Source organism: Ranitomeya imitator, chromosome 2 (genome assembly GCF_032444005.1).
Source record: "Ranitomeya imitator isolate aRanImi1 chromosome 2, aRanImi1.pri, whole genome shotgun sequence".
NCBI classification, from domain to species: Eukaryota; Metazoa; Chordata; class Amphibia; order Anura; family Dendrobatidae; genus Ranitomeya; species Ranitomeya imitator.
In genome coordinates, this window is record NC_091283.1 from 43,474,682 (window position 1) to 43,488,241 (window position 13,560).

A 13,560-nucleotide genomic window follows, 5' to 3' on the forward strand; every position below is an offset into this window, starting at 1 on the left:
CTGCTCGTGTCTGACTACTTCAGTATTTAGGAGATCTGAACGCTTAGATTTTACTAAAAGCATGTTTCTCAGTCGCCCATGACAGCACTACCAGAGAGAGAGAGAGGGGATCTGCCCTTCAGGGACAGGAAACCTACAGGATAAAAGGGCAGTACCTCTCTCCTGTGTCAGTTTGGTTTCCTGTCCCTGACAGGGGACCCTCTAGGATCGGTACCTGAAGATCCGGAGCCGGCCAGTCGAGCTATGACGGCGGGGAGGCCCCTGTCACGGCTGGTGCGGTGTCTGACGCCGCCACTTCTGGGTCCGAAGGGGCTGCAGAGTGCGCGGAGGGAAGCGCAGCTGCCTCCCTGGATTGGGGTACGGGCTTCAGGGACCCAGTGTGCCTCAGCACCATGCGGAGGCACTTCCTGATTCGGAGCGGCGGCATGGTGTTTGAGGTGCACCAAGATGGCCGCCGCACTGGATCTAGATGCGACTACTTCCAGGTCCCGGGCAGAGCGCGCATGTGCAATGGAACAAGGGGATCAGCGCTTCCCTAGAACGCAGGCCTGGAGGAGGGGGTGGATCGGCGCCAAATACTATTTAAAGACCGCTGTGGAGTCGCTCTTTGCTGCATGCCGTCCCAATAATGGAAGACAGCGATCAGCAGCTCCAGCCGGCGCAGCCCTCACAGCCGCAGCAGCGTCACCACCAGCGCAAGCCAGATGCGCAAAAGAAAAGGTCCTCTGCAGGCACCCGCAGTATCCGCTCCAGCAGCCATTCCACGCCGCAGAGTAAAGCCTCCAATATGGCTAACCAGCCGACACCATCGACTTCGGATCTCATACAGGATCCTATACCTCCTCCAGAACCGGTACCCGTGGCTGCGCAAGATGGGTGAGTGATCTTCGTGAAAGTTCACCAAATAATTGGGGTCCCCTTTTCCGTTTATTTTTAGGCAAGAAAAAGAACGGAGAAAACTAAGCATAGATCCTGCCCCTTATGCAGAAAACCCTTGTTGCAAAACTGGGATAATTGTGCGGTTCCTGTATAGGACAAGTCCTTTGTGAAGAAACCCCTAGTTTCGCCTCTGAATTACGATCCGTAATAAGATCCGAGGTAGAAAAAGCATTTAAATCCCTTAAAGAGGAAGGGGCTAAGGAGAAAACACCTGTGCCCTACTCACTCCGATTCTTCTAGTTCTAAGGAGGGTGCTTCAGACAGGTGGGGTTCCTCCTCCTGATTCTGAGTGTAGGCCGCCACTACTTCCCCTTAGACGAAATAGATGCCCTTGTGAAGGCTGTAAGATCGACCATGGGGGTCCTAGATCCACGTCCTGACAACAGTACAGGACATTGTTTGGAGGCCTAGGCCAGAAAAGGCAGAGTCTTTCCACTTAACGAAAATATTCAGGCCTTAATTCAAAAGGAGTGGGAGAAACCAGAAAGGAAAAATTCATCTGTGCCCTCCCTTAAAAGGTAATATCCCTTCGAGGAAGAGGCTTCTACGTCATGGGATAAGGCCCCTAAACTTGACATAGCAGTAGCCAAAGCGTCAAATTTGCGTTGCCCTTTGAGGACATGGGAACTCTGAAGGATCCCCTCGATAAAAGAGCCGATACCTTCTTAACCTTCGCCGGCTGACTAGGTACAATTGTAACTATTCCTTTTTTTTAAAAATTGCAATAACTTATTTCGAAAAGCCGTAGAGGGCTGAAATTTCGTGACATCTCTGCAGTTTTGGTCCAGAATATATTGGCCAAATATCACAGTGGAGGTATATATGAAGGTACAATTGTACCTCTGCAGCCTGTTAACGTAAAATTATGCAGCCTGACGAAGGTTAAAGGGGCCTGGGAATCGGCAGGGGGATGTTTAAGGCCTGCGATAGCAGCCGCATGTACTTACAGATCTTTAATGATTTGGATAGACAACTTGGAGAAACTAAGAGATGGGGTATCTAGGCATAAAATGATTGAATCAATTCCCATGATTAGAGGGGCGGCAGCCTTTTTGCAGACTCGTCAGCTGATTCAATCAAACTCTCTTCAAAATCGTCAGCCTTATCTAATGCAGCTCGTAGGATGCTATGGCTAAAAAGTTGGCCAGCCGACCTACAGACTAAACAAACTCTGTTCAATCCCATGTGAGGGGAAATTTTTGTTTGGGGAAACCCTAGATGACATTTTACAAAAAGCCAGGGATAAGAAGGGGTTCCCTAACCTGGCAACCCCATTTGTTAAGCGGCCCTTTCGGAGTAGGAAGTTTTTCCGGAGACGTCCTCCCAGGGGAACAGAACAGATGGGATGATGGGAAAAGGAGTGATAGGGGGTTCCTCTCTGGTAATTCCCCAAGAGATAAAAAGACCTTTAAGTGACACCTCCCCCAGGGTGGCAGGGAGATTATCTCAATACCTTCCGGCCTGGGAAAAAATCTCAACCAGTACTTGGATTTTAAACTTTATAAAGATGGGACTTCGAATAAACTTTACCTCCCTTCCTCCCCAAAACTCTGGTCACCCCACTAAAACCCTCACCTCAGCAACAACAGGCCTTGGAACAAGAAATCTCAAAGCTCATAAGCAAAGACGTCATCCAAGAAGTTCCCCTACTGGAAAGAGGGAAAGGGTTTTTTCCCCACTATTTCTGGTTCCAAAACCAGATGGTTCCTTCCGCACAATAATAAATTTACGGAAACTAAACAGTTATGTAAAGAATCGAACCTTCAAAATGGAATCAATAAAATCGGCAATCAAAAACCTGTTTCCGAATTGCTTCATGATAGTACGCATCGCTGAGATCCAACACTATCACGTCCCCATCCACAAAAACTCCCGGAAATACCTCAGACTAGCAGTGGTCATGGGAGGGGAAGTAAGGGAATGCCAGTACAAAGCCCTTCCCTTTGGCATTTCAGTAGCATCCCGTATATTTACCAAATTGGTCGCGGAAATGATGGCCCTTATAAGAGAAAAAGACATTCTAATACCATATCTGGACGACTTTCTGATTGTCAGCAACTCAGCCCAACACAGTCGCCAACAATGCCACAGAGTAATAAAAACTGTTAGGCTGGCTCCTAAATCTCCAAAAGTCAAAACTGGAACCGACCAGGGTTCATGAGTTTCTGGGCCTAACTTTGAACTCTATAACACAGGAATGTCGTCTTCCAGACCACAAAAAATATCAAATCTTGTGTCAAGAGCTCGCTTAAACCCTCATATGACCCTGAGAAGGGCGATGTCACTGCTGGGGTCCCTTTCTGCTTGTCTCCCAGCAATACAGTGGGCACAAATTCACACGAGGGACTTCCAGTGGGATATTCTGAGGAATCAGGTTACACTGGGGAAACAACTAGAAGGACACATGACTAAGTTCAAACACTATTCGTTCCCTAGCCTGGTGGTTAGATTCCAACAACCTATCAAAAGGGGGTTCCGTGGGTAATAGACATATCTCGGATAGTTACCATGGATGCCAGTCCCACGGGGTGGGGAGCTCACCTGGACAACAGTATCACTCAGGGAGTCTGGACAGATTGAGAATACGGGGTATCCTCAAATCAAAAAGAACTTTGGGCAGTGAGCCACGCTCTCATTTTTTTTCTTCCCAGTCTGCAGGGGCATCATGTCCGGGGTTTTTCAGACAATCAGGTAGTGGTAGCCTACCTGAACCATCAAGGGGGGACCAGATCCCAAGCCCTAATGAAGGCCACTTCCCAAATCTTCACCTTAGCAGAAGACAACTTCCTATCCCTCTCTGCGCTACATATAAAGGGGGTAGAGAACCAAAAAGCAGACTTCTTAAGCCGTACCCGGTTAAAACAGGGGGAATGGGCACTGAACCAAAGCGTCTTCGATCACCAGAATCTGGGCGGGTCCCTGTATTGGACCTTTTCGCCAGTACAGAAAACAGAAAAATAAAGGAATTTTGTTCTCTGAACCCCTGAGGGGGGCCCTCAGGCACTGGATGCATTCACGATTCCCTGGACTCAGGGTCTCGCATACACCTTTCCCCCTCATATACTTATCCCGGCAGTTCTGCGGAAAATCAGACAGGACAGGGCGAGAATCATCCTAATAGCCCCCTTCTGGCCCAAAAGGGCCTGGTTTTCCTGGCTGAGAATCCTATCGGTCACCGATCCCTGGGTTCTCCCGGATCTTCCGGACCTCTTATCACATGGACCGGTGTTCCACCCTCAGTCAGCGAACCTCCACTTGACAGCGTGGAACTTGAGAGGTCACTGCTAAGGGCAAGAGGCTTTTCAGATAAATTAGTGTCTACGCTATTAAAGTAGGAAAACGGTAACAACTAAAATCTACGGTAACCTGGAAAGTTTGTCCACCTCTGGGGTAAAACTACAAGATGGGGTCCCAGTGGTCAAAATATTAGAACTTCTACAGAAAGGTTTGGATATGGGCCTCTCGGTGAGCACCTTTAAAAGTGCAAATAGCGGCTTTAGGGGCATTATACAGTGAGAATATTGCCACTAACCCATGGGTAACAAGGTTTATTAAAGCTGCGGTACAGTCTAAACCCATAAAAATCAAGTCTTCCAACCTGGGACTTAAATTTGGTCTTATCAGCTCTGACAGAACCTCTGTTCGAGCCCATAGATTCGATACCACTTAAAATCTTATCTCTAAAAACGGCCCTTCTCATAGCTTTGACATCTGCCCGTAGAATAAATGATCTCCAGGCTCTATCTGTGAATCCTCCCTTCACGCAAATCATGGATGATAGGGTAATACTAAGAACAGACCCCGCTTATCTACCAAAGGTTGCTTCCAATTTCCACAGGTCCCAGGAAATAATCCTTCCTTCTGCCCAAACCCTAAAAATAAGAAAGAGGAAAGATTCCACACATTAGATGTGAGAAGGTGTTTAATACATTACTTAGAATCCTCCCGACAGTATAGGAAGGAAGGGTCTCTCCATCTGTTTTCAGGGACCTAGGAAAGGACTCAAAGCCTCCAAAAGCACTATAGCTCGCTGGGTAACTGATGCGATAGCCTTGGCGTACTCATCCACCGGAAACGCAGTTCCTGAGGGGCTCAAAGCGCACTCTACAAGAGCTATGGCGACCTCCTGGGCCGAAAGGTCGGAGGTACCAATAGACAAAATCTGTAAGGCTGGGTTCCCATTGCGTTATGGGATCGCGTTTAACGGACAGCGTTGCACGGCGAAATTAACGCCGTGCAACGCGTCCGTTAGCGCGCCCATTCAAGGCAATGGGAACGCGCAGCACTAGCGCGTGCCGAACATGTTTCCTGGCGCGCCGCAGACGCTTCTCGCAGCGTCCGAGGCGCGCCCGCGGTCCGTTCCCCGCTTCTCGCAGATCGGGGATCTGCGAGAGCGGGGACGTTACCGCGACCCCAGGACGCGGCCACATAAAAACATTGTGTTAGCGCAACCCGCTAGCGCTAAACGGGTTGCACTAACGCAATGTGAACCTAGCCTAAGGCGGCCACCTGGTCATCACCTTCAACCTTTTTTAGGCACTACCGCTTAGACCTGGTCTCTTCGTCTGACTTAACCTTCGGAAGAAGGGTCTTGCAGGCTGTGGTCCCTCCCTAAAGCAATAATCTCTGTAATTCTCTCTGGTAGTGCTGTCATGGGCGACTGAGAATAAGTTACTTACCGATAACGGTATTTCTCAGAGCCCATGACAGCACCTGCTTATTCCCCCCCTTTTGTCACGTGTGCGGTGAGCACCTTATTATACAAAATGTGTGTTTTTTGTTAAGACACGGTGTAAACTTGTTAAGCATTTTGTTAAAATTGTATATTTTTCTGTTGTCACTAACCTGGAGGACCTCTGATGCTCTGTAAACCAAACTGACGCAGGAGAGAGGTACCGCCCATTTATCCTATAGGTTTCCTGTCCCTGAAGGGCAGATTCCCTCTCTCTCTGGTAGTGCGGTCTGGTAGTGCTGTCATGGGCTCTGAGAAATACCGTTATCGGTAAGTAACTGTTATTCTCTAATCTGTAATCTATTTACAGGGTATGTCAAATGAATGGAGACTCTACTGCATGAAAAGCAGCAGCTCGAAGTTCAATGTTTGTGACCACTGCTCCGTTGCTTGTTTTGGCTGACAGATCAGCTTTTTTTTTTTTCTGCCCCCCATGACGGCACCATGGAGAAAGGGGATCCCCCCCCCCCTCCTCCCCATCAAGGGCAGGAAACCTACAGATAAAAAGGCGGTACCTCTCTACTGTATCAGTTGGTTTCCTGTCCCTGATGGGAACCTACAGTTTCATCTGGACATACCTGTGAACGTCTCGTGGGATGCCAGGCCAGTCCGATCCATGCAGCTCTGTGTGTGTGTGTGTGTGTGTGTGTGTGTGTGTGTGTGGAGGTTGGGTTTGTTCCTCGGCTGGTGCGGTAGCCTGAGGTGCCACTGCTGGGGTCAGTGGACCCTTCAGGGTGTGGGGGAGAGGCAGCAGGGAAGATTCCTACAGCCTGCCTCTTCTGGACTGTGCCACGCTGGGACTCCGGGGGTTTCGGATACCAGCCTGTATGTGCGGATAAGCACGGCCTATAACGAGGAGGCTGCCGTGATGAATTACTGGGTAGCTAGTAAGGGCGCATGCATGGGGGGATGCGAACGTGCAATGCATTACTGGGGAACCTGATTGAACAGGTGCCTGAAAGTGCAATCATTCAAGATGGAAACAATAAAGACATCAGTGAAAATGCTGTTTCATGACCGTTCTGGATTTAAGGGACACATACTATCACATCACCAAACACAAAGACTATCAAAGGTTCCTCGGTAGCGGTCCAAATACAAGAAATAGTAAGACACTATCAGTTCTACCCCTTGGACTAGCCATAGCACAATGGGTATTTACCAAGGTAATGGCACACCTGAGGGAACAGGACATTCTAATCGTTCCTGGACGACTTCCTGATAATTGGCACCAGTTAGAGAGGGTTATGAGTTCCTTAACCAAGTTAGGCTGGCTTTCGAATCTAGGGAAGTCCAGATTAGTGATGAGCCAGGTACAGGAGTACCTGGATGTTATTCTAGATTCGAGCATTCAGGAGTTAGAGCAAGTCTGGAAGATGGTGGAGTTGGGAGCTCAAACAAAAGATCTCCCCTCCATAGCTTTGGGGAAAGCAATGTCCCTCTCAGGCTGCTTTCACACATCAGTTTTTTGCCATCAGTCACAATCCATTGAATTTTGAAAAAAACGAATTCGGCAAAAGTTGCTGCCGGATCGTGTTTTTTTTTTTTCTCATAGACTTGTATTAGCGACGGATGACCTCACATTTCATCTGTTTTTTTGCTGAATCCGAATTCGCCTTCAGTCGCACCATGTCAGGGTGTTCTCGGACAACCGAGTGTTAGTAGCGTATTTGAATCGCCAAGGGGGAACCCGTTCCCTGCCGCTCATGGAAGTAACGCATTCCATTTTTCAGTTGGCAGAGGACAACCTGGGGTCTTTGACGGCACTCCTTATAAAAAGGGGTAGAGAATCGCAGGGCAGATTTCCTGAGTCAGACCTGGCTAAGACAGGGCGAGTGGGAATTAAATTGGGGTGTTTAATCAGATTGCAGAAAGGTGGGGTCTCCTGACCATAGATCTATGCGCCAACAATCAGGTAGACTCCTTCTGCTCAATAGCCCCAATAGAGAACCCTATTGTGTTGGGCTTCTTTATGACTCCTTGGAACTACCAGCTGGCATATGCCTTTCCTCCGATTGCCCTGATTCCGGCAGTTTTGAGGAAAATACGAGAAGATAAAGCTTGTGATCTTAAAGGGACTCTGTCACCTGAATTTGGCGGGACTGGTTTTCGGTCATATGGGCGGAGTTTTCGGGTGTTTGATTCACCCTTTCCTTACCCGCTGGCTGCATGCTGGCTGCAATATTGGATTGAAGTTCATTCTCTGTCCTCCATAGTACACGCCTGCGCAAAGCAATCTTGCCTTGTGCAGGCGTGTACTATAGAGGACAGAGAATGAACTTCAATCCAATATTGCAGCCAGCGGGTAAGGAAAGGGTGAATCAAACACCCGAAAACTCCGCCCATATGACCCAAAACCAGTCCCGCCAAATTCAGGTGACAGGTTCCCTTTAATAGCCCCCTTCTGGGTAAGGAGGACATTGTTTTCCTGGCTGAGGAGGATGTCTGTCCCTGACCCTTGGGTTCTGCCGGAGCTTCTAGACCTGCTCTCCCAGGGGCCGGTTGTGCACCTGCAGTCTGGAACTTGAAAGGGCTCTGCTAAGTAATAGGTGGTTTTCTCCAAATTTAGTTACCACCTTAGTTAACCCTTTCAGATGGATTTACAGCGTGGGACGAGACTGATCATCGGAAGGTATGGAATATGGTTTTGTTTTTGTTTTTTTACATTTGTTCCAGGTGACAAGTGTCTTCAGGTGGATTACCAGTATAATAAAATATTACAAAAACCTGTGTGTTTATTTCATTAAAATACTTTGTAATAATGTGTTTTTTAACCATTTCATACTATTGGATTAATAATGGATAGGTGTCATAATTGATGCTTCTCCATTATTAACCAGGCTTAATGTCACCTTACAATAGCAAGGTGACATTAACCCTTCACTACCCCATATCCCACCACTACAGGGGAGTGGGAAGAGAGTGGCCAAGTGCCAGAATAGGTGCATCTTCCAGATGTGCCTTTTCTGGGGTGGCTGGGGCAGATGTTTTTAGCCAGGTGGGGGCCAATAACCATGGACCCTCTCCAGGCTATTAATATCTGCCCTCAGTCACTGGCTTTACCATTCTGGCGGAGAAAATTGTGCAGGAGCCCTGGCCAATTTTTTCCGCGATTTAACCCTTTAATAGAGCGCCCAAATTTTGCACATTAACATTAGTAGTGTGGAATATGCAAAAAAAGGGATATGAGATGGTTTACTGTATGTAAACCATGCCTCATATCATGTCGGGTTTGAGAAGGAGATAGGAAAAGCCGGCAATTGAATTACCGGCTTTTAAGCTATCTAGCGCTGTATGAGATATATATATATATATATATAATATAGTGACTGTGGTGAGCATAGACGAAGTGCCAGAGGAAGTTAGTCAGGATCTGAATGACCCGTTCTATCAGGCCATTGGACTGAGGATGGTAGGCCACTGAAAAATCCAAAGTGACAAATTCAGAAGTTTACAAGTAGCTCTACAGAAGTGAGAAGTAAATTCGATGCCTCTATCCGAGACAATATGGAGCGGTAGACCACGGAGGCGGAAAATATGTTTAAGAACCCACAGAAGCAGACGGAAATCCATGCAACATGCTGCCTGGGAGCAGATGGTATAGGCAAAGGAAGTAAGCGACCAGTCGTAAGCTGTTTTGTTCTGGGCACACGAGACACAGGCAGACACTAGATCCGCAATATCCTAGAGCAAGAACGGCCACCAATAGTGCCAGAAGAGCCGTTTTCGGTCCGGCATGACCAGCCAATTTAGATGAGTAAACTCAGAGAAGGACCTGCTTCCTATCATGTTCAGTAACATAAGTCTTTCCGGAGGGGAGACCAGATAAATCCAACGAAGTGACTGTAAACATTTTTGGAGGGCTCAATGATGTGTTGGGGCTCCTCCTCCTGGTCGGAACACTGGAAGGATCTATAGAGCGCATCCTCCTTGACGTTCTTATCTGCCGGCCGAAAATGTATGAAGTTGAAACAGGTTAAGAATAGACTACGTGGCTTGTTGTGGGATAAGTCGCTGTGTGCATTGCAACTATGCTACATTCTTGTGATCTGTGTATATAACTAACGGATGCTTATCTCCTAGCAAGAAGTGCCTCTCCTTCAATTGGTAACAGTTCTCTATCGCCTATAGAATAATTGTGTTCTGGGGCAGTGAAGATCTTGGAAAAGAAGCTGCAAGTCACCATGCAACTCTAAAAAGACTTCTGATTAAGAATGGCTAAGCATCCATTTCCAGAAACAACTGCTTGCTGTTATCCAGATGCAGCCCAGGAGCTGACGAGAAGGCCTCTTTTAAAGACGCAAAGGTGTTCTCTGCTTCTGGAGTCCATATCTGAGGATTGTCCCTCTAGTGGGCCAGGGCAGAAATACAGGCAGTCTGAGAGGAGAAATGTGGAATAAACTGGTGGAAAAAGTTCGCTCGAATGCTGTCACAAGACATGGACAGTGACAAAGTCAACGATGGAGTGGTGTGATTTTTGCCTAGGGTGACCTCTCCAACAAACCATAGGTTCAGACGTTCCCCAGTCCCAGGTTACATGCTCAGGACTGCCACAATAGAAGCACCTGCCCTTGGACCAGCGGACCTCCTGATAATGCTTTGTCATTTTCACCTGGTCTACCTGCATGGACACAGGAGAGGGTGCCTAAGCTGAGGTTTGCTGCATGACCAGTCTTTGAAAGGTAGGATCCAGGCATACAGATCTCTCGCGGTTCACCTCCTTGGAAAGCTTCTGAAAGCTGATGTTTATCCATGTTGCTAGAGATACCAAGTCATTCAGTTAGGTGGGTATCTCATGACTGGCCAGCTTGTCCTTGATTCACCCAGACAGGCCTTCCCAAAAGGTGGCTACCAGAGTCTTATTCCAGGCAAGTTGAGGTGACAGGGTGCGGAAACATAAAGCATACTGGGACACTGTGAGGTTTCCCTAGCGTGGTTGGAGGAGAGAAATGCTGCTGAGGACGCTCGTCTGGGTTCATCAAAGACCTTGTGGAAGGCCTCTAGAAAGGACTAAAGGTTTGACACTAGAGGTTCCCTTCTTTCTCATAGGGGGTTAAGCCTCGCCGGCGAGGTGGGACATAATGAAGGCAACCTTGGCCTAATCTGAGACGAACTGATGAGCCAAGAGTTCAAAGAGCAGCGTCAAATGGATTAATGAACTCCTGACGTACAGCAGGGTCCCCTCCATAGCACAGGAACAAGTCACAGATGGAGGAAGCCTGAGAGCCAGTGGATTCCATAGCTTGTGCAAACTGTAACGGACTGGGTGGTGAAAATATATGTTTCTCACATATATATATATATATATATATATATATATATATATATACACACACACACACTATATATTTTTACAATTTTTTGAGCACATGGATTCATTGTATGTCGGTTTTGCAAGCCTGCGAGAAAATCTCGCCGTACAAATGCCATACGCAAAATACGCTGACACACCCTGCCTACGGAGTACTTACGGATCACCATTTTTTGAATTTTGTGGCGTATTACAGCCGTAAAATACGGACCGTATTTTTATACGCTGAGTGTGAGGCCGGCCTAAGACTGACCCAGCCTACCTCCTGAAGGATGTGTAGGGGTCGGGGGCCAGGGAGGCAGACATGGCAGATAGCAATCCCTTTATCACTTTCTGGCCTTCCCCCTCCATACAAACGTGTACCTCTCTGAATACCTCAGTGCTGTTCCTCTGAGCCATCAGGGTCTTCCTGGCACGGGACAGTTATCTCTGCAGACGATTCCAAGAATAAAAAGTCACAGTCCGGTTTTGCTTCAACTTCAATATGTTTACTCAGCAACTTGTCATCCAGGGCACACACTGTTGCAGCATCAGGCACTGATATCTCTGACCCTATCTGTCGCTAAGCCTGCATTCGGGACAGTCCGTACTATCCGGTCCCACGGTGTCCTCAATGTCCAGTATTTCTGCCTTTCTTGGGGGCATTTCCTGCCATTTTCGCCCGGTCCTGAGAATAGCGGCCCACGCAAAAACCTGCCATATGTTGGTGCACTGCTCAGCCTTCTCTCCAGCAGCTGTAGTCCCACTGTTACTACACTGCTGTTCCTGTAGTTGCTGCACTCTGTTCTTAATTCTGGCCCCCTGGATACTACTGCTGGACCCACTCTTCCTAGAAGAACGTTACAGGGCACGATGTGCCCTGGGCTAGCCAGCCCTGTGAGCTACACGGGCACCCAGGGCCCATCTCAACTAAAGCAGGAAGCTCTTACTTACCCCTCCTATTCTAACTTTGCTATAATGCCCCTATCTAGTGGCCAACTATTGATACTACTCACCTAACACTAACCTGGCCCGGGGCACTTACTTTCCCTAACAACAGTATATGTGCAAACATGTACTAGCATGACAACCTATTATACATTTAGACTCTTTATGGTAATATACCTAGGGTATAGCAATACCTGTACGCAACTATGGTAATACACTTTAAATGTGTAGCAGTACCATACATAAATAACAGTGATAATACATTGAATAATGTAGCAGTATCACATGACATTTGAACAGTGGGTTAAGGGAGAGGGGAACAAGGCATCAAACCGTCACATCCCCTACAGTTGCATCTCAGTTTCACAGATCTCAAGAGATCTCCCTTTTGTCCCAATACAAAAAACAGGGAAGAGAGAGTCTTGCACACACTAGATGTCAGAAGATGCCTGATCCAGTATTTAGAGGCCACACGGGAGTGTAGAAAGGATAGGTCTCTCTTTGAGTGTTTTCAGGGTTCTCGAAAGGGACAAAAAGCTTCCAAAGGCACACTGGCAAGATGGATAAAGGGACGCCATCACCCTGTCATATACCCCGCTGGGGGCGGCCACCCCAGAGAAAAGCTCATTCAATGAAAACAGTTGCAGCCTCCTGGGCAGAAAGCCGGTGCCTCGATAGAGCAGATATGTAGAGCTGCTACTTGGTCTTCCTCCTCTACATTCTTTAAGCACTCGGCTAGACCTGGCCTCTTCCACAGACCTTACCTTCAGGAAAAGGGTTCTAGAAGATGTAGTTCCCCCCCCCCCCCCCCCCCAATGTACAATCTCTGCAATCTCTCCGTGGTGCTGTCATGGGGGACAAAAAAATATAGTTACCAATAATGGTTTTTCACCGCCGGAATCAGGGCAATCGGAGGAAAGGCATATGCCAGCTGGTAGTTCCAAGGAGTCATAAAGAAGCCCAACACAATAGGGTTCTCTATTGGGGCTATTGAGCAGAAGGAGTCTACCTGATTGTTGGCGCACAGATCTATGGTCAGGAGACCCCACCTTTCTGCAATCTGATTGAACACCCCAATTTAATTCCCACTCGCCCTGTCTTTGCCAGGTCTGACTCAGGAAATCTGCCCTGCGATTCTCTACCCCTTTTTTATGGTGAAACCACTGTGCCGTGGTCCGAGGAGGGGTGTGACTAAGTGGCTCACCAAGTCTGATCTCGTGTGCACGGCGGCTGACAATACAGGAGGCAGGAACAGTAGACTTGGCAAGTACTGACTGGTATAGTGACTGGCACAAAAAACGCACAGGCAGGTACCGGCGGGCAAGACTAGTATCTTGGCAAAGTAAAGTTGGGCACGGCTTGTAGTTCAGATGCACCGCTGACAGGTTGTGCTGACTGCGGAGCCATATAAGCAGCAAAATACTCCATCCTGGACCGTCCCGCAGCAGTCTATGAAGCTCCCTGTATCTGCAGTCACTTAGCACAGCCCCTGTGTCCCTCCTCCCATCAGCTCCATGCAAAAGAGGGGAGGGGGAAACTGTTGAGCTCAATATGGCGGAGCCCACAGTCTGACCTAGTCGTGTGTATTGTACAAGAAGACAGTGACTTCTGATGGCTGCGATCAGAGGACTCCTGAGGAGAGGTGAGCGCT

General features: G+C 48.0%; 1 protein-coding gene across 1 annotated transcript in view; it reads left to right on the forward strand.

Moving 5' to 3' along the window:
• The first annotated feature begins 13,137 nt into the window (after positions 1-13,137).
• Positions 13,138-13,560, forward strand: part of LOC138661699 (delta(3,5)-Delta(2,4)-dienoyl-CoA isomerase, mitochondrial-like) — a 28,803-nt gene continuing 28,380 nt past the window's right edge. Inside the window, exon 1 of the mRNA XM_069746559.1 lies at positions 13,138-13,551. Within this exon, the coding sequence (XP_069602660.1) occupies positions 13,521-13,551 (31 nt within the window). The 5' untranslated portion in view covers positions 13,138-13,520. The remainder of the gene's footprint in view (positions 13,552-13,560) is intronic.